The 22146-nt window shown below is 31.1% G+C and overlaps 1 protein-coding gene and 1 non-coding gene across 2 annotated transcripts; one reads left to right on the top strand and one right to left on the bottom strand.

Annotated features, from left to right (window-relative positions):
• The first annotated feature begins 10838 nt into the window (after positions 1-10838).
• On the top strand, positions 10839-10910 carry TRNAK-UUU. The gene has a single exon. It is a non-coding gene; the product is annotated as a tRNA-Lys (tRNA).
• A 2127-nt stretch (positions 10911-13037) lies between these two features.
• LOC114412652 (protein REDUCED WALL ACETYLATION 3-like) lies at positions 13038-20261 on the bottom strand. The gene is made up of 17 exons (XM_028376623.1): positions 20109-20261; positions 19973-20030; positions 19264-19355; positions 18236-18373; positions 18089-18145; positions 17935-18007; positions 17013-17171; positions 16303-16452; positions 15929-16184; positions 15273-15388; positions 15087-15173; positions 14868-14956; positions 14643-14705; positions 14455-14511; positions 14047-14143; positions 13767-13925; positions 13038-13566 (listed from the first exon to the last, which is right to left on the bottom strand). The coding sequence occupies exons 2-17, from the start codon at positions 20003-20005 to the stop codon at positions 13561-13563; spliced, it is 1632 nt and encodes a 543-aa protein (XP_028232424.1). The 5' UTR covers positions 20006-20030; positions 20109-20261; the 3' UTR covers positions 13038-13560.
• Positions 20262-22146: the final 1885 nt, after the last annotated feature.

The raw sequence follows: 22146 nt of genomic DNA, 5'->3' as shown, positions 1-22146 counted from the left end.
TCCTGAGAACCGAATCATCTGCAACCAAGCACTCACACAGTCAGAAAATAAGAACCGCTGGATTGAATCTAACGGCTGATATCTCAGTTATCGGAAGGGAAAGGTGCTTATGCTTGATAGTGTAGGGTAGCACTTTGCCACGTCATTTGAGTCAACCCAAGTTATGAAGCAATGTTTGACGTGATGATAGAGATTAAGGAATTTTTCTTTTTCTTAATGTAGTACGATAAAAGGAACTCATTTTTTATATTATTTTTTACTCATTTTAAAAAAAGTAAAACTTTGAATTCAAGGTCCAGTGAATAAAAAAAATATTATAATTTAACTTGACTTTAAATTAATTGAGTCTCAAAATGTATATTGAATATTAGATTCATAGCAAAAAGCTAGACAGACAATACTTTTTACCCGTCACAAGTGCGTTGTTTGGTGGACAGCATTTAAGAAAGAAAAAATGTCTCAAATTTCTTTTATTTACTTTTCAATTAAAAGAGGTTAGTTTATATGTAAGAAGATTATATAAGACCTAATATTTATATACTTTCGTGAGAGGAGAATATCGCAATATTCAATATATTCATGGTGTATAATTTTTCATATAATAAAACAAATTTATATAACAAAAATGTTTTTGAATCAATCTTGAGGTTGGTTGACTCAGGCATAACTACTTTTTTATGCAATCTCTAAAATGCAACTTAATGGGTTTAAGAAATTTAACTCTTTAATTACATGCGTGCTGTCACATTATCCTAATAACAATTTGTTTCTAGTATATGTCGTAGAGATAATGAACACTTTTGATGTAAAGAGTAATGGAACCGTTGAGTGAGATATTGGTGTTTTTTTTCTTGTTTTAGGATAGTGAGATGTTGATGTTGACTAAGATATTAACTTGTAAGAAAAACACAACATTAAAAAATATCTATGGTTGAGTCCGTTCAGTCTTGTATCGTATGATAATGATAAAAAAAACAAAAAAAAAAAGTCTTCTTTTATATGGTAGCATCTTCATTATTACATGTCAAAGACATTGCTTTTTTATTTATTATTATTATTATTATTAATATATACTAATTAACTAATTTATTACATTGCAATTTCAAATTTCAAATTTTAAATATATTTTAAAACTATTTAAAATTATTTGTATGTATAAATAATACAACGTGACTTAGATAAAAGAAAAAAAAAATACATTATAAAAAGTATTTATAAGGAACTGAAAAAATTAAAACTAAAAATTTTAAAGAAGAAAAACTATATACCAATCTTTAAGTATAGTTTAAAATATTAAATTAGTCTCAAGATATTATACCTACTACATGTAGGCACATATTTTGGTGGGAAAGTAAATATCTTTATATATGATGTATAAAAAATAAAGATCTTTAAATTGATCTTGTTCCATGATAGTATGATGCACTCTCCATATTTTATCACCAACTCTCTACTTTACCATTCTTCTCTTTGTCGCAAATCATCACGATTCCTGGTAGCCTTCTTCTTCCGGCTACCAACAATCCTCAACTGCAACAGCGCAACCACACTATCCTTCTTCCCCCTCCATCCAAACAAAAGGGTAACACAACATTGTAACATCCCTCAACTCACTAAAACAGAAAATCAACAGCAACCAACAATCAAGAAAATCAATAGAACAAATATCAAATCAATATTTACCATAAAAATTGAAGTTATACAACCAATATTAATCAAACAAATAAAAGTTTTAGAACTATTACAACATGAAGAGATAAATATCAAATTAAGAAAAAAATAGAACTCTCAAATTTGGGTTGTGTCATCGAACAATGATTTTGTGGTGGTGTGTTACGTTTGGCTTTCGTGTTGGCACCTCAGGTTTGGGTTTGGGTTTTGTGGTGGTATATGTCATTAGTCGGCGTGAAGCATGATAAATCTGGCGGACTCATTGTTTCTATGATAGGTTCTGACCGAAAGTAATCTCACCCAAGCATGTTAGCTTCACCATCATGTTGGTAAGGTGTAGCTGGGGACAAGAGAGGTGGTGGTAAGGTGTGAAAAGTGTACCATAATACCATGGAATGAGATCAATCTAAAGGTCTATATTTTTTGTACACCATACACAATTTTTTTTACTTCCCCACCAAAGTTTGCGCCTTAAATGTTGCATGAAGGAAAATATCACAAGAGTGGGGTTGAATTATGATTTTCATAAAATAAAACATTTTGATAAAAAAATAAATTTATCGTTTGATAAAATATGACTTAAGAAAACAAATATCATACTTTTGCAAAGCAAATCAGATGATAGTTTCAAATTTTTATAAAACAAACAGAGTTTTTCAAAAGCAAATATCAAATTCAAATCCTAGGTCAATTCAAATAGCAAAAGAGAAAATAAAAGGAATAAGACAAGAAATTTATATTGGTTCGTCTCAACCACCGAAACTATGTCTAGTTCTTGACAAGCCACCAAGTTCCACTAACTTCAACAAGTTACAAGTATTTGTCACTGCAACTCCTAGCTTCTTAACTCAAGCTTTACTCCAAACTTATTACAACCAGTATTCTTTGTTCTACGAAACCATTACTGGATCTAACACAAATCAGAAAGATTTGTTGGTTTGATTGCAAATGACTAACATTCTATTGTCTTACAAACGGATAAGCAATTTCAACACTTAATTTTTTCCCTCAAGATGAACAAAATATTTTTAGAGTTTTTCTAAAGTTTATATGAATTTACAGAGAGAGCTCTTTACACAAAGAAAGAAATAATGAACGCTTCAAATAAAACTTCGTGTCTTCAAAGCTTCTAGTACATATAGTGTAAGAATTAATGTCTCATGTGAGAGGCATGTGACTTGTGTAGGGACTAATAAGTAAATAATTAACGATTAAGGATTAAATTGTAATTGGACTTAATAAGAGAAGTTTCTAGGTCCCCTTCCTGACCAGAAAGTGTTCTCTCTCACCCATAGTCATCACGAACACAGAGAGGCAGAAAAGAAAGGCCTAAGGAAGTGAAATCTTATTTTTCTCCTCTTTCAAGAAAATCAAAGTGCACCGGAGAGAAGTTCCAAAGAGAAAGGTACAAGTCTTCCTATGGAGAAAGGTACACATCATTATCTATTGTTGTTTATTGATTGTTTGTGAGAACCATAGGCTTCAAGATCCTGTTGTTTCTTATCATTGATAATCTAGAAAACCTCTTAAGAATTTTTTATATGTGGTATCAGAGCATGTGTTATGAAATTTATGATTCTTCAAGAATGATTTAATTTCTCCCAATTATGCATGAACCCTAATTATGAAATTTAGGGATAATTTAATTTCTTCAAGTTATGCATCAAACCTAATTATGAAATTTAGGAATCTTAATTTCTATTACATGTATTTTCAATTAAAGTACATGTTTGGATAGTGTGTTTTTGGCATTAATTATGTTTTTCCGCTGCAAAGTATGAAATTTTGTATGAAAGAAATATTATACAAAACTTCTAAGAAAAAGCTTTTGCTGCCAATTTTATTTCTAATGGAGAAAGTTGTCTTTCCATTAAAGTTATTTATATATTAAATTATGGAGAAAGAATGACGCGCTATGCTGTGAATTGGTTTTGTAAAGTTGTGCGGCTGCATGTACCTTTCTTTCAATTTCAATTGAAAAGCCGCTGCTACGCGTACCTTCCTTGTAGGAGAACTAGAAATTTTGGATATTGCTATTTGTAACCCATTTTGCTATTTCCAGTCCCAATTGTGTTTTTTTTTTCTGGAAATTATTATTAAACGTAATTGAAGGATTGAAAGTTTATATCCTATAATTAAATTAACGTGAATGCTTTGAAATTATTGGTAGCAGTAAATATATGTATATGCTACATATTTGCTTGAACGTGTTTGAATGCAAAAACATAAATAAATACAAATATTATTTTATGGCCTGGAACGAAATTAATAGAATGGCTATGAATTGTTAATGGCAATAAGTATGTGCAAGCCATATATGTTTTGTTGGAATTAAATGTATGTTGAATTTGTTAGTCATCAAAGTGGCCAAATTTGTAAGGTTATTTAATTCCAAATTAATGATTATTTCAATAATATTTGGTCGGAATTAAATGTATGTTGAATTTGTTAGTCACCAAAGTGGTCAAATTTGTAAGGTTATTTAATTTCAACTTAATGATTATTCCAATTACTCATAGAATAATGGATGCTAAATTATATGATTATTGGTTTATGGGTAATTGAAATTCATTGTTATAAGGCATTTATGGATCGCTCAAAGGTTGATTAGTTGTTCTTATAATTAATGAATATAATTGTAGGCAATTTGTGTGTATCATTAGTTTTATTTATATGTCCAAAGGAAATAGATACTACTAATTGGTGCATATTTAATTGTCAAATAATGTTAAAATTTTATTAGCATCATTATGTTTGTATGTTGTATGTTGGTGTATCTCCCAAAGGAGAACATCAATATACATTGTCCGTTATTTGAATGAATCATATGTATGACATGTATTTTATGTCTCAAAACACGTATGTGAATTTTATTATGTAATACATATTTTGAATTCATTGGATTCTTATGTATCATATGTGCCAATTTTAATGGGCTTAACTTCTCTAATAGAAATGAGCAAGTCCAATTTCACCTCAGTGTTTTGGATCATGATTTTGCTATGTTGGAAGAGAAGTTTGTTACTATTATTGATGCTAGTAGCAATGAAGAGAAAGTTCATTATAAAACTTGGGAAAGATCTAATAGACTCAGCCTAACATTGATGAGAATGATTGTTGCAAACAGTATTAAGACAACTCTCCCTAAAATTGAAAGTGTTAAAAAGTTTATGTGATTAGTGGGAGAGTGCTCTCAAACAGCTGATAAGTCTGTTGCTGGGACATTAATGAGTACATTGACCACCATGAAGTTTGATGGTTCACGTACTATGTATGAACATGTCATTGAGATGACAAACATTGCAGCAAGACTTAAGACCTTAGGAATATAATGGTTGTGAATGAGAACTTTCTTGTTCAGTTTATTCTAAACTCATTACCTTCTGAGTTTGGCCTGTTCTAAATGAACTATAATACCATGAAAGATAAATGGAATGTGCATGAATTGCACAGTATGTTAGTTCAGAAAGAAACGAGACTTAAGAATCAAGGAAGTCGCTTAGTCCATTATGTTAGCCACCAAGGGAATCAAGGAGCTTGAAAAAAAATCTATGAAGAAGCATGATAAAGGCAAAGGGTCATTAAAGAACAATGACAACTCTTTGCAAATCCAGAAGAAAGGTATCAAAGGGCAATAATTGTCAATTTTGACATTTCCAAAAGGATTGCCTAAAGTGTAAGTCTTGATTCGAAAAGAATGGTGAGCTTAATGCTCATGTATATTTTGAATCAAACTTAACTGTAGTTTCCCATGATACATGATGGATTAATTCTGGATGTATGTCTCATGTTTCTAACATTATGCAGAGATTCCTTACAATTCAAACCATAAGCCCAAATGAGAAGTTCATTTTCATGGGGAATGAAGTGAAAGCTTCAATGGAAATAGTTGAGACTTATTGTTTAAAACGCAACACTGGACATCGTTTAGATTTACTGGAAACTCCTTATGTACCTAGCTTATCTAGGAATTTAGTTTCATTATCTAAACTTGATATTACTGCATACTCTTTTAATTTTGGTAATGGATGTTTCAATTTATTTAAGCATAATCATCTCATTGGTACTGGTATTCTTGTGATGGTTTATATACATTGGAAATAGACAGTTTGTATGCTGAAAGTGTTTTAACTCTGCATCATAATGTTGGCACTAAACATAGTTTAGTGAATGAACGATATGCTTTCTTGTGGCATAAACGTTTAGGTCACATTTCTAGAGAAAGGATGGAAAGATTAATAAAGAATGAAATTCTTTCTTATCTAGATTTTACGGATCTAAATATTTGTGTGGGTTGTATTAAGGGAAAACAAGCAAAATATACAAAGAAAAGAACTACAAGAAGCACTCAGCTTCTTGAAATTGTGCATACTGATATTTGTGGACCTTTTGATGTTAGTTCTTTCAGAAAGGAATGATACTTTATCACCATTATTGATGATTATTCACGTTACGGTTATGTCTACTTACTGCCCGAAATTTCTTAGGCAATGAATGCTTTAGAAATTTACTATAATGAAGTAAAAGGGCAATTAGACATAAATGTGAAAATTATTAGATATGATAGATGTGATGAGTATTACGGAAGATATGATGAAACTGCGCAACACCCAGTCCATTTGCTAAGCTTGTTCAAAAACGTGCATTTGTGTGCAATACACAATTCCCGGTACACCACAACAAAATGGTTATCAGAAAGGTCTAATAGAACCTTAATGGATATGATTAGGAGTATGTTAATCAATTAGACTTTATCCGTATCTTTGTGGATGTATGCCTTGAAAACTGTCATGTATTTGTTGAATAGGGTTCCTAGTAAGGCAGTTCCAAAGACATCTTTTAAACTGTAGACAAATAGGACACCTAGTATAAGGCACCAACATGTTTGGGGTTGCCAGGCAGAAATAAGAATTTACAATCCGCAAGAAAGAAAATTGGATGCAAGAACAATCAATGGATATTTCATTGGTTATCCAGAAAAGTCAAAGGGGTATATGTTTTATTGTCCTAATCATAGTATGAGAATTGTCGAAACTGGAAATGCAAGGTTCATTGAAAACGGTGAAATCAGTGGGAGTACAGTGCCACAAGAAGTGGAAATTAAAGAAGTTAGAGTGCAAGTCCCTTTAACTTTTGCCTCTAGAAGTAAGGTGATTACTACTTCAGTTATGGCTACAAACAGTAATGAAGAAGTACAACACAATGATGAGCCTATGATACATAATGAACCCATTATGGAAGAACCACAAGAAGTAGCATTAAGAAGGTCTCAAAGAGAAAGGAGACCAGATATTTCAAATGATTATGTGGTATACCTACATGAAACGGAAACAAACTTAAGCATTAATGATAATGACCCAGTTTCATTTTCACAAGCTATAAGTTGTGATAATTCTGAGAAGTGATTAAATGTCATGAAAGAAGAGATAAATTCCATGGAACATAATGGTGTTTAGTACCTTGTAGAATTACCAAAGCGTTGTAAGAGAGTTGGTTGTAAGTGGGTATTCAAGACTAAACATGACTCTCATGGCAACCTTGAACGTTACAAGGTTAGACTTGTTGCTAAGGAATTTACTCAGAAAGATGACATTGATTATAAAGAGACATTTTACTGGTCTCACGAAAGGATTCTTTCAGGATTATCATGAGATTAGTAGCCTATTATGACTTGGAGCTACATCAAATAGATGTGAAAATCGTCTTTCTGAATGGAGATTTAGAGGAGAATGTTAGTATGGATCAACCAATGGGGTTCTCAGTTGAAGGAAAAGAACACATGGTGTACATACTAAAGAAATCAATATACAGTCTTAAAGCAAGCTTCCCGCCAATGGTATTTGAGGTTTAATGATACCATTATTTTCTTTAGATTTAAGGAAAATACTGTTTATCGGTGTATGTATCTGAAGGTCAGTGGGAGTAAGGTTATTTTCTAAATCTGTATATTGATGATATCTTGCTTGTAGCTAACAATCTTGGTCTTCTTCATGAGACTAAGAAATTTCTCTCTAGAAACTTTGAAGTGAAATATATGGGTGAGGTAAGCTATGTGATAGGGATAGAAATATTCCATAATAGATCACAAGGATTGTTAGGCTTATCTCAGAAAGTATATATATCGATAAAGTGCTAGAGAGATTCAAGATGGAAAGGTGTTTAACATCGTCTATTCTAATTTAGAAATGAGACAGAGTTAGTCTCACACAATGTCCTAGAAATGATATGGAACGAAAACAAATGAAAGTAATTTTGTGTGCATTAGTTGTTGTTCCATCTGAGAGCTGAATTTGTAGTATGTTTTGAGGCTACAATTCAGGCTAATTGGCTGCGGAACTTTATTTCAGGGCTTGGAATTATCGACAGTATTGCTAGGCCGTTGAAAATGTATTGTGATAACTCCGCAACAATATTTTTTGTAAGAACGACAAGTACTCTAAGGGTGCTAAGCATATGAAATTGAGGTACTTTGTCGTGAAGGAAGAAGTTCAGAAACAAAGAGTGTCAATAGAACATATTAGCACAAACCTTATGATAGTTGACCCTTTGAATAAGGGATTATTGCCCAAGACATTATAGAACATGTTGAAAGTATGAGCATTATTGTTATTGATGATCATTAAGTGTAATTTACCTTATGTAATTTTGCTGACACTTTGAGCTCAATTATGATATGTTTATGATTACCTGTTCTCTATGTTTGCATGCATGTTTGTGTTAGAGTAATGTTAACAGGTTTTGTCTTGAATGAAGACATTATGTTGGACCAATTATGTACTCCTAACTAATGGTCATATTAAGGAGAAGACTAATTTGTAGTGCATGGAAGGGACTATGTCGATTAGATGATGTACAATCGCCATGACTCGAATTGGTTCCTATTCTTAATCATGAAATTATGATGTACCCAATGTATAGAACAATTTAGTCAATTTTAATGCGCATTATGTTAGTTAATCTATTTATTTATTTAATCCATAATGTTTATTAATGTCACATGAGCCAAGTGGGAGAATGTAAGAATTAATGTCTCATGTGAGAGGCATGTGACTTATGTAGGGACTAATAAGTAAATAATTAACGATTAAGGGCTAAATTGTAATTGAGCTTAATAAGAGAAGTTTCTAGAACTAACTGCTACTTGATGGGAGTAGTGGTTATAAAAGGGGTTTAATACCCACTAACGTGAAATAAGGTTCCCTTCCTGACCAGAAAGTGTACTCTCTCACCCATAGCCATCACGAACGGAGAGAGGTAGAAAAGAAAGGCCTAAGGAAGTGAAATCTTATTTCTCTCCTTTTTCAAGAAAATCAAAGTGCACCGGAGAGAAGTTCCAAAGAGAAAGGTACAAGTCTTCCTATGGAGAAAGGTACACATCATTATCTATTGTTGTTTATTGATTGTTTGTGAGAACCATAGGCTTCAAGATCCTGTTGTTTCCTATCATTGATAGTCTAGAAAACCCCTTAAGAATTTTTTTACATATAGGCCTTCTTCAATCAAGTATTTGTTATCTCTAAATGGATATATTTCCTCTCTTAAGCCTGTGTTCGAAGAAAATGATTGCTGGACATTAAATGCACGTACTTCTTCATGTTGAGACTGACATGTTGAAAACTACAATAGGAAACCACTTTCTTTTACATCAGAGCATGTCTGTGTAACAAAGCTCTTCTTTTGATGCCGATTGAAGAATTTGAGAACTTGACTTCATTTATTCTTCATAGAATTCAACATATCCTAAGAAAATGTCTCTACAAAATATATCTCAAACACATAGTACTAAATAAAGTCTTAAGTGATATCTTTAATATCGTATGAGATCATGATTCTATCTTCCTATTATCTGAAACATCAAATGCATGCAAATTTCACAAAAACATGTTCTAATAGGACATAAGAAGTAACTTTTAACTTTTGTATTTGTTTACATCTGATCAAAATAAATAAGGGTCTTAATTAGTCTTAAGACATAAATATATTTTGATTTAACATGTAGCATTTAAAAAATTGTTTAAAATTTTATTAACATTTTTATTTTGGTTAAATAAAATTTTAAGTTAGTTAAATAAGGCATTAAAAAAAAGTTAGTTAAATAAGTTATAAGTTAGGTTATTGGTTTTTCTACATGCACTCTATTTTCCTACTTTGTAGTGTTTTCTAAAACTTTGCTTTATATAATTTACAGTTTTTTTTTTTCAATTTTTATCCTGCTTGTTTTATTAGAATTTTTCCTTTCCCTTTTTTATGTTCAATAATCCTAAAGATTTTCTCTCGCCTTCACTTTCACTCCCATCAAATATATAATTTTTTATAAATATAAAAATATCAAAATTATAATATAAGCTAGTTGATATGATCTCACTCCTTCCTTTCAAAAAATATATGATCTCACTCATTTTAATAAAAATATTTTAAAAAATAAAATTAAAAAGATTGTATTTTTTAATATGATAAATTATTTATAATAAATTAAAATGGAAAGTATATATATAGCTATCAAATTCTAAATTACAGTCAACTAATTAAATTTATACTTTTACGCTTACTAATTAGTTAAAAAACTTTTACTAAACACCTTAAACGTTTGTGCATAGTTTAAAAATTTGGTCTGATTTGGTCAGTTGGACTCGTCCAACCAAAATCCGGTGGCATAATCGGACCGGTTTGATTATTGAATTGGTCATGTATATGGCCTGAAGTGACCCGGCCGGTTTGGAGTAAACCCCACGACCTAAGCGAGTTTTTAAAACTGGTTTCATGTAAGACAAAAAAACAAAAAAAATGCTCCAAAACGCTAAAAAAACTGAGACTCATATAATGGTGTTATTGAATTATTATTTGTAGACTTATGTTATCAACTTTAATACTTCAATTATTATTTTAGATTTTGGAGTATAAATAAACTTTTCTTAATCAAATAATGTTAGTTATATAGAATAAATATATATATAATTTAAATTTTTTTAATATATATCAGATTAAATTGGACAAATTATTGACCTACTAGTTGAATCAGTGACACATTACCTCAACTAGATTAATGAGTTGAAAAGTTTCTAACGGTATTGGAACTTGGGATAGTATAATTTAATTATATGTATTTGTGACTAAGTGTAACACATAAAAATTATAAATAAAGTCATACAATAAATAAAAACAATCAAGCCGTCTTAGCTCAGTGGTAGAGCGCGTGGCTTTTAACCACGTGGTCGTGGGTTCGATCCCCACAGACGGCGAATGCTATTTGATTTTTTGAACTTTGTTCAAAGGAAATGTTTAGATGACACCTTGTTATACATGCAAAAGCTCTTAGATGTGCACATATGTTTCGCATACAAAGAAGAATTTCTAAGCCTATAATTATATCATGGTTAGTACATAAATAGTTGAGGTGAATATAAGAACTAAAGAATGAGATCATGATTGTGGGAAACAAGACACATTCATACGCACACACACATTAACCTTCTGCACTTCGTGGTTTCTACTTTCTAGTTTCATAACAGAAAATGTTGTATCTTTTAGTTTGTATTGTAGCTGAATATTAAACATATCAGGCAAAGTTGCGCTTCTTGAAACTCACCCTTGTCACAGAAAGGAAGACTGAGGGAGAGCTTGTGCAAAACACAATTGAGTGATTACATATATTTATGTATGTAAATGTAAAATTGTGCTGCTAACGTGCTTTGTTGTGTAAAACTACAACTTGCAGCAGGAGGAACAGGAACAATAAGGCATTTAACTAATTTTTTTATTTTAAATGTTTAAAAAGTTTTGATTTTTTTTTTCTTTCAAATAAATGGAAGGCCTAGTCCCTGAAGATTATTGTATTGTTAGCAATGAGACAAGTTTCGAATTGTGATTGAGTATTTGCTTTATTTATTGTGTTTTTATATAAGGATAAAAATATCTATATATTTAAATATTTTTATTTTGAACTCAATCAAATAAACAACGAAAATTTTATCGTATTTCTTTTTTTTTTCCCTCAATTGAAATAACTTAGAAAATTTATTTATTTTCTCTTTTTTTTATTTCTTTTCATCCAACTTCCTTGTTATTTCACGCTTTGAAACAAAGGATATATTTCCGAATTAAACTAGGCAAGTGCACATGATTCGTTTATTGCCTCACAAGATTTGTGATTCTTTTGTCCAAAAAAAGAGGTTCGTGCTTGTCATCTGTGAGTTGTGAAGAATATTAATGTACGAACAGGGACGGATTTGTGAGGGGGACCCAAGATAGGAAACAAATTTTCAGTTTTTTAATAATTTAATGTACGAACTTTTCCATTAATGACAAAAATTATGGGTCCCGAATGACTAATTAATGTAAAATCTTAAATTAGGCTAAAAATAAAATTATTTTTAAGGTTGCTACTTAAACATCTTGTTTGTTTTTTTGTTATCTACATAAACATCTAATAATATACAAATTAATGATACCCTTTCGTCTTAACAAAAGGTGCTATTATTGTAAAAAAAAAATACAAATTAATCTGTATAAATACTATTTACATTCTAATATTACAAAAATGTTGTTTTAATTCTTGAAGCTACCTGATGTTACTAAATGATAATTTATTTAGTACTTAAAATTTAAAATTATAGAAAGAATAACTAAAATGACCAATATTTAATGATTCTAAGGACTAAATTTAAGATTTCATAGAGTAATTTGATAAATTATTCCCTAAAGATTTGCCACAAAGATAGAAGCTTCAAATAGTTTACAGTGCAAAGAAACGGCTCGTGTCATTCAAATTCGAATGAATTAACACTGGTATGATGGTCCAGACTCCAGAGTATGAACATTTCAGTGTGGATGTTCTGGTTTCATTAAAACAATAGAACATTATCTCTTTACTTTTGGGGGGGCTTCGGCTTCTACAGTTTGCCAAAGTGCCCAGCATTCTCCACAAATGGTAACTATTAATATAATAGCCCTTGCCTAGATAGCTCAGTGGCGAGAGACTGAGAACCAACACCACATCAGTTTAATGAGCAAAAGGTTGAACCCCTTAATTGGTGATTTATTTAAAATAAATAAACCTCAATTTCAATTACGAAGTATGTCTCTTCTTAAATGGTCCTTAATTGATAGTTTGAACATCATTCATGAAGTATATAAATAGTGCTTCCTTAAATATTGAAAACCCTTTAATTCTGTCCCTGAACATTAATAAAATAAACCAACTTGGAAATTAAGCTAATGAATATTCAATACTTGGGAAATTACTTATATCCTGTTAAAAAAAAAAGGAATTTACTTGCATAGTATTATCAATCAATATTACTTTATAAGAGAAAGTAATACTTGGAGGACTAGATTGGTGATTTATTCAACCCCTCCCAAAATAAAAATAAAAAGGAAAAAGTAACACTACTTGCACTTATAGCCATTAAACAAAACTAGTGTTACAAGGGTATGACAAGGCGTTTCTGGTAAGATTGTAAAAATGAATATACATATATTTCCTTATCCTTCACAGAAGAAAAAGTCAAAAAATACAACGAAAATTGAACAAGAACAGAGGTAATGAAATGAATCTTGAATTTCTTCGAAGCCAAGACGACGGATTTGTATGACGATCCTACCTTTTTCTCCTTTTAAGTGTGAGCAAAATGAATTTATAGAAAATTGGTTCAAATTCCTTCGGGGTTAATCCCCCTTTTCATCTGCTAACCTCCGATGCAAACCAACACTCAACGTTTATATTTGATGCCGCCATCGAGGATACTATTTCCCACAACTATAGAAACACTGCTCCAAAAGAGATCCCACATTTCCATGTACCCTTATTTTAATCCAAATCTCCTAGTCTCCTTTCAGCACAGCAAATTCAAAGGGTACTGTCTCTGTAATCTCTCTTTGGTATCTTGAATTTCAAACCTATCAGTATCAAAGAAATTTTCGATTATTATAAAATTTAAGAAAATGATAAGGCATCTTTGATCCCCCCAAACCACCCTCTTGCTTTAAACAAAACATTAGAAAATTTCATTAGTGAAGTTTTAGCAACATGTAACAGGCACCTGAGCACCCAGACATTATCAAAGAAATATCCCTTTACATAGCAAATAGAGGCTTACCGTTGAATGAGGAATCAGAAGCAGAATAAGTGCAATGCAATACAGAGAAATGCAAAGGGTAACACCAGTAATAAAATTATGCAGCAGCCTCCGATTGTCTTTTGTAGGTATGAACACTGTCTTAAGTGTATTTGTTAATTCAAAAAGTCGATGAGATACCTGCAAACCATGTCAAGATAGCAGTGCAAGCAAAAAGTGCAACTTAGTATGATGCCTTTCATGAGACTTGAATATTAATAATATAAGAAAAATAAACAAAGGAAAGAAGAAAGATCCTTACAAAGACGTATATAGCAGTTGTTAGCATGAAGTTGAGCATAGGATACTCCGGGATAAGAGAAAGAAGCCACTTGGGCTGTCCGTTTGGCATGTTAGACCTGTACGCAAAGAGGAAATTATCAAGTACACTCTTACTGAGTTGAAGTTCGTTTACGAGTTTCGTTCCATTATAATCTTTTCCAATGTTTGTTCTTGATCCAATATACTAAGATTTAAAGAAAGCACAAAGGCACAAAACAAGTTAGCAATCAAAAGGAACAAAATCCATACTGAAAAGTTCATCTATACATGTCAATTCCTGTCTCTCAAACAATAACTGACTACAGCCACTACTGTACAAATGCATCATGGAGTCCTCTTAATGTATTTCAGACATATAACACGGGGAGGGCTCACGACGCATACACACCTTAACCAAATATGAAACTGGGAAATGTATGTCTCCAAAGTAATCTTGCCAAGCCACCTGATACAAAAATGGGGAAAATTCAGAAAAGAAAAAAAAAAGAAAAAAAGATAGCAGTCACCAAATAAAAAACAAAATAATCCAAAACCAATCAACATAGAATTTCAATAATTAGGGTAAAGAACACATACGCAAAGAGGGTTAAAGAGAAATTCCGAAGCCGCTGACTGAAATTTCTCAAGCAAATGTATACACTGAAAAATAATAGGCAAAAGAATCAATAGAAGGAGCTGAAAAGAAAAATATAAATGCATTCCATATATTAGTCTAGGATTGCTATCTTTCAAGCTTAAAGGAAGGAAACAAAGAAAACATAAAGAACAGCAAAAGGAATAAAATAAATGGATAACACTCACGTAATTGGAATCCAAGAGGTGTAGGGGTGGAGCTTGTTGTATGAGACCTTGTCCAGCTTGTATATGTATTCATACCACAAGTACCCAACCTAGAAAAGAAAAATGAAAAAGAGATGTTCTTGTTTACCCATTTTGGTCTACATCAAGGAATATTGAAGTAATAACATAACAGGAGAATAGAAAACCATGAATAATCTTATTGTAAGAGATGTAACTCACAAATAATGCAACAGAAACAATGCCAGTTTTGATGGTAACTCTCCTCTTGATATCACTCTCTTCCAATTTTTCCATCCATTTCTCAACCTGAGATGGTGAAATATTTCAAATTTAAAATAGCTGGACCAACTATTATATAAAAAAAATTACACAATGACCACTACAAAAGCTAGTATTCGAGATTACATTTGGATGAAAATAGGCATAAATCATTCCAATTATCCAGATGTAGCGATCAAGCCCAGATCTGAAATGCCACTCATGCATTCGAGGGAGATCAGGCTTTGCAGGATCAGTATAACCTGCCACATAAAAATTACAATTATGCATTTGCACTAAACAGCATGTAAGCTTATATTAGCAAATCAACTAGAAAATTGCAAACAGACTACATACAAAAGCATCCATTTAGGGGGGGAAGAGAGAGAGAACATGACTATAGATTCTTTTGATAAATAGAGTATCTACAACATAAATATATATTACTGTCATTTTGACAATATAATTATTGGAAAAATATAAAATCCCATGTCGACTATAAATACTGCTTAATTTATAAAGCTTAGGCAGCCCTCACCATACAAGCTAGTTTTGTTTGTAGGGATGAGCTATAAGAATTATTTTATCATGCTGGCTGTAATTACTGTTTAATGAGAGGAGGGGGGGGGGGGGGGGGGGGGGGGTTCCACCATTTTAAGGACAATAAAACCTTTCAATTCAAAGCCCACAATTTTGAGGGGCCACAGCAAATGCGAGTACTTGGTAAGAAGAGTCACATCAAAATGAACATAACTAAAAGTTAAACTAATAACAGATAAGTACAAGTTAAATATATCACTCACCCAAAAATAAAGCAAATGGGCTCCAAAATATGTCAAAGAATCCAGGGATTTCCCAAACCAAGATCACCACAAGAAAGCATGCCAAAATCTTTGCAGCCATTACAGAGGGAATTTCATTATACTTGTTATATATACCCAATGCTCCATACACCATCAAAGTGAAAAGCGTGTGCATTGGGCATATATAGTAGAGCATATAGTCATTGTTAAGCACAATACAACAGAAGGCCACAAAAAAATTAAGCCGCCACATCATCTGCAAGGAATTTTAACGAGTTAGGTATATTGTTTATGCAAAAAGAGTAACAGGAAAAGGATAGACAGTGGACACAAAGTAAAGCAAAAATGGTATTTAAGGTCAAGGACTCTATTACCTGAGCAAAACGTGGAAGGCTAAAATCTTTTCTAACATAATAATAGGAGAAGTTTCCAAATCCAGTCATCCAAACATATGCAGCAATGAAAACACGTATTGCATTGTATATCTCCGTTGCAGCAAAATAATGATACATTAAAAAGAGGACCTGAACAAATGGAACAAAAGCTTGAACAGATGAACCATTACTTAGAAATAACAGACAAAATTAAAACTGAAAAAATGTAGTTTCTAAGTTTCTAATGAATTATGGCCTCTTGAAAGAAATATAGAGATACACCAACTTAAATTCATTTCAATAACTAGAAGCCTTAATTTCCATCACAATCATCAGAAAGCTTCAATTTCCACGGTTTCTTTTTGGCATTGCTTTGAAAGTCACACTATGAAATTATGTGAAAAGGTGATTAAGCATAGATTAATGGAAGATACAAGGATTGCGGAAAGTCAATTTGGTTTTATTCCAAAAAGATCTTCAAATTCATGTAGCCAATCTCACCTAGTGAGATAAGACTTTTGTTGTTGTTACAATTTTTCAAAAAAGTAGTCAAGTTGCAGCAGGTATAACAATATCTATTCCAAAATAAAATATCAACGAAAAGAAAGGGTCAAGTAAATAGTTTAAAACAATAATTTTTTTAGAGGCAAGAAGAAAGTATAGCATCTTTGTTTACAAGTTTTTTACATCATCCAAAAAGGAGAGCTCACCTGCATCCATCCTTTCCACTCTTCTGTTTGATGCCGATTAAGGTAAAGTATGTTTTTTCCAGAAAATGTTGATGAGTCATTATGTTTCTTCAAAGAACTCAAAGCTGAAACTATAATCAGAAGAAGGTAGAGGAAGATGAAAAGATCCCGACTATAACTCTGAAAAAAAAAAATAACGGTCAAGCAAGTACAAAAAATTATTACAAATGGCAATATTTTGAAATCATATAAATATATAATGATTTAAATATATAGAACACTAGTTCAGAGTTGAACACATCTTTAGAAATCGACGAAACAAGTATTCCCAAATCAAGCGTGTCACAGTACATGTCTAGCCAAAGCAGATAGCATTGATTGAACAAAAAATTGTTGCATAAAAGTGCATTGGGCTATGAAGTTACGAAATGTGAATTAAGCTAAGTATAAAACACTACAAGTAAAACATGTTACAAGATATGTCTTCCCAAGTCAAGCCTCTATCACAGAATAAATCTCACCAAACCTGGTGAAAAGCAATGATAGGGCAAAGAAATTGCCACAGAAAAGTGTATTGAGATACGAAATCATAAATTGTGAAATATGATAAGTGTAAAAACTACCAAGTTGAAAATTATACTGAAGGTGAAACATTTTACAGGATAGCATGCTTTTTAATTACTTGCATAGTTAGTTTGAAGGCATTCCTAGTCACATATCTCAAAATGGATATGATTTACATATAAATATCAAAAAGAAAAATAGAAACATTAATACAAAGAAAATATGTGAAAACTAAAAAGCAAATAATTATAGAGAAGCATAGAAAAACTGTGGATGTCTTAGAAAAGAAGGTTCTTTTATGCAGGTCACTTCAAAACAATATTTCAAGTTATAGCTCAAACAAAAACAAGTGGAGACACGATAATTGGTATATAAGTACCTTGGTGGAATCTCCAAGTATGTTGGTTCGATCACATATGTAGAAATAAAACAGAATCAGGCCAAATTCGGCCCTGAAAAAAATAGTAAATACATCTTCAGAATTCAGAGAGTGGAACAGATTATATTTGGTCATTCACAAAATGATGACATACATTGCTCTCAAAGTTGCTCGATTTTCTAACAAGAAAGAATCATCCATGGTCAAAAACCTACAAATGACATGTAAAAAGATAAGGATCTTTAAAGATAAAGGTAGAAAACAGAAAGAACCCCATGAAATTTTTATTGTAGAAAATGACCGAATCAAATTCAATTTGACAGATGATGGATGGAATTTTGCTGATGCTGATCTTGTAAGCCCTGATTCCAGCAAAATGGCCCGATCATCTTCCTTAATTGCATCCTTCCCCAACTCTTCAAGACTAGCATCTGAATGACTGCAGCCAACAAAGAAAATTTATAAAGTGTCTGAAAATATTTGCAAATAAATAAATTTATGTTTTCCATAATTAAAAAAAAAACACTAAACTTTAGAGTAGGAAATTCAGTTTTGAAAGTAGCATGATTAAAAAAAAAGTACATCTTTGATCAACAAAGAGAGTGATAACATAAATCCAATTTAGTTGTCTAAATAAAAACTTGAAATAGATCAAAATCAAAGATGGAAAGATACCATCCATATTAGTAGGTGTTTGTGTTCAAAATGCAATTTTCCAATACCAAATTCTCAATAGTAGTTTTGTTTGCATGACACAAGTAGTTGAATCAAATCCACATGAGACATTAAGTGTCCATGCATGTACCACAAACACTGGGCACTGGGGGGTCCAAAGTCCAAACAGTTCAAAGCTTTAGAGTTTAGAGGCAGCATCTAATTATTTTATTAAATATATAAGTATGAAGTATCCGTTCACTGATTTGTGTACTATCATGTCTTCACAAATATCACTTATTTTAAAGATTGCACGCTGTAAATTTGATGATTAAATGTTGCTACCTGATTTCTGAACCACTATTGATCCCCAAATACCTTAAATAATACTTATTTTAAATATTTTCTCTTTATCAATGCAGATTACATCATTATTATAATATAATCAAGTGTCATCACAAGATTTCTATAATATCATAGTTATCTACTTATCTTCTTCATCACAACTACCCTCTTCAACTATGTCTATCCAATCACAGGAAGAAATGGTCAAATAGAAGAGAGGAAACCTAATTCTCGATATATATATTCCACCAATAAACTTTAACACTTGATAGAACCCAAGCAGTTAAAGTCAATATAATTTGCTTTATAGTGACAGTGAAAGAAACTTACACTTTGGGAGGAGATGAGAGTTTCTTGTACTCTAAGTACTCTGAATATATCCATGAAACAAAAACTGGAATAACCCCCAGCAAGAAGGACACCTGAAGACATAAAACAAAGCTCCATCAGAAAACTGACCTCCCAAAAATTAGCATAAATATTTTAATTCACGACAATAATCAAAAGCAGGAAAAACAAGCACATCCCAGAATAATCAAACAAAATTGAGTCATTAACAACAAAACCACTCTTCAACAAACACCATTGAAACAAACGGAAACTATATATTTATTTTCTTACTCCCCACATCAACATGCTCAAATTTGAGTGACAGCATAGCAGTTTCCTTGCACGTAACATACTTCTACAAATCTTACAGTCATTCAAGTTTAACTGAAAAACGGTTCTCCCCCAAACATATACACCGCTTCAGATCAGAAAAACAACAGATTCAGCAACTCAACTCACACAATTGCTCTCAATCCAACTCAAAAAACGAATTCCCTTTGCTTCCACACACCATCCAAATCCAGACTGAACAATCTCACTACTTGCTAAGAATCAGATTCAAATTGCAAACAACACAGCATGCAAGCAGATCACGAAAATCACAACTCAGAACTACCACACACGAACTGAAACCAATTCCGTTCAGTACAAACACGCATTTTCGAATTTTCAGCCACCGAATCGAAGAATCACAGTAGTAATGACGCACCTGCCCCGGCGTGATTGGCCCCGAAACCACCATCTCCGACCACACGAATCCTTCCAATCTGCACAAAAAAATCGATCTGAAATCAGCGAAGAGCGACGCGCATTGGAATCGAAGATTCGAAATAGCGGAAGCGTACCAGAGAAGAAGGGGAAGAGACGGAAGCACTTGATTTGGTGACAGAAGCGCGTCAGAGAGTGATCATAAATAGCAGAGAGAGAAACGGAAACCCTAGAGAGAGAGAAAGAGAGATCTGAGACGAAGAGTTTGCTTGAAGAATAGAGAAAATGTCGGAGGGGATGTCTCTCTCTCCAGTGGTTGAAGATTTGGAACTTAACAAGTTAGAAGAATAGAAGAATCAAAGCCTTTGTTTTTATTTTATTTTATTTTCTCTATGAAATGAGACAGATTGAAGAAGAAATTAGAATTAGAATCAATGACAATGGTCTTGTGTGTGTGTGTCTTACATTAATGTTGGTTGCCACTTGCTTTTCTTTCTCTTGCTTCAAATAAAATGCAAACTTAACTAACACATTTCTGCATATAATTTCCCAATCAAAATAGAAATGTTTTATTACCTTCTCATTACTCATTACTGGTGTTTAATTATAAAAATAATTCAGAATTCATTTTTATATGTTTAATTTTATATTAAAAAATAATTCTAGATAAAAATTACTTTGAGTAATTTATATGTTAGATTTAAAATTTTGTATTAAAATTTATTTTTAATTTTATTTTATAATGAAATATTTAAATATAAATCATATTATTTTAAAATTAATTTTAATTTAGACATATATTTTATCGTAAAGTATCTGAATTAGAATAACATTAAAATAAAAATTATTACCAAATACAGTATACTAAACAAAAAAGGAGAAAAGTTGTTATCTGTGTATAAAAATATATCATACCTTCCTTAAATCCTTTGACTTTAAAAGTATATTAAAAAAATATTTTTATTTAATTATAATGATATATATAATTAAAATAATGTGACAATAACATTAAAAATAGGTAATAAGTTTATAATCTGATATTTAAGTAAGTCTTTAAGCTTTCGTATATTGTCATACCAAAGCATAAACATATTATAAAAAAATATTATACCAAAGCAAGATAATATACTAAAATTAATATAATACACCAAAAAAAGCTTTGGTATATTATTAATGATTCCCTTCTATATCGGCTTTTCCCAACCGAAAAAGTGTTTCGAGAAGTTACACGGTTTGTCTTTTATTTTTTTGTTATTATTATTAGACTCTTTGTTTTGCATTCAATCAAAGATTATCCAAACAAGTAATAGGAAAAAAATATTATGAATATACTCTATATTTTTTAATAATATACATTTATTATTTATTATTATGTAAATTTTCTTGGATACATTTATTGTACCACTTATTTCATAAGTTTCACTTATTATTTAATAATTTTACATGATTTTTATTAATAATAAGAGAATTTAATTATAATAAATTGACAGTTCAATAAAATAATTTTAAGTGATTTATTTTGAATATATATATATATATATATATATATATATATTAATTAATTAATTATCAATGTAAAAATAATGATACCGACAATGCATTAAAATTAAAGGCATGAATGTCACTGTCTATGGTGCATTGAGCCTAGCCGTTGATGCAGCCGAATAAGACGTCTCAATGGAGAAAACTCAACAAAAGAACCCTGATTTTGACGCACACATTCAGGGTTGCCATCGATGTAACATGTGACACTTTTTATTGACTATTTTTTTTTTACTCTCTCATTATCACACTTTATATGCTTACTTTATTTGATATGTTTCTTAATCAGAATTTTTTATTGGTTAAAATCTTATCTAAATAGTCATTTTTGAAATTTCAACCATTATTTCTGAGATTGTTTGATTACTTTTAAGATCATTAATTATTTTTATAAATAAATACAAGATTTTTCATCATATTTTATACATACTCATGTTTTTTTATGAAATTTCTTAAAAAATCATTCATTTTATAATTATATTAATTTAAATACGCTTAATTCTATAATTCTTAAGTGATAGGTTCTAAAAAATAAATATATTTTATGTATATAAATAATATCAATTAATTTTTTAAATCATCATTAATTACATAATCTTATAATTACATAGTTTTGAATTTTTTTTACTCGGG

The sequence above is a fragment of the Glycine soja genome, chromosome 5 (genome assembly GCF_004193775.1).
Source record: "Glycine soja cultivar W05 chromosome 5, ASM419377v2, whole genome shotgun sequence".
Lineage (NCBI taxonomy): Eukaryota > Viridiplantae > Streptophyta > Magnoliopsida > Fabales > Fabaceae > Glycine > Glycine soja.
The sequence above is the reverse complement of the archived record's forward strand: the minus strand, read 5'-3'. Positions and strand labels throughout refer to the sequence as shown.

Bases quoted from the DNA above. Each gene is read 5' to 3' on its own strand.
- LOC114412652 (XM_028376623.1), bottom strand. From the start codon at position 20,005: ATGGTGGTTTCGGGGCCAATCACGCCGGGGCAG. The intron at 18,008-18,088 runs GTATGTCATCAT...TATTTTTTTCAG, and splicing joins CGAGCAACTTTGAGAGCAAT to GGCCGAATTTGGCCTGATTC. The intron at 14,144-14,454 runs GTGTGTATGCGT...CTTTGCGTACAG, and splicing joins CAGTTTCATATTTGGTTAAG to GTCTAACATGCCAAACGGAC.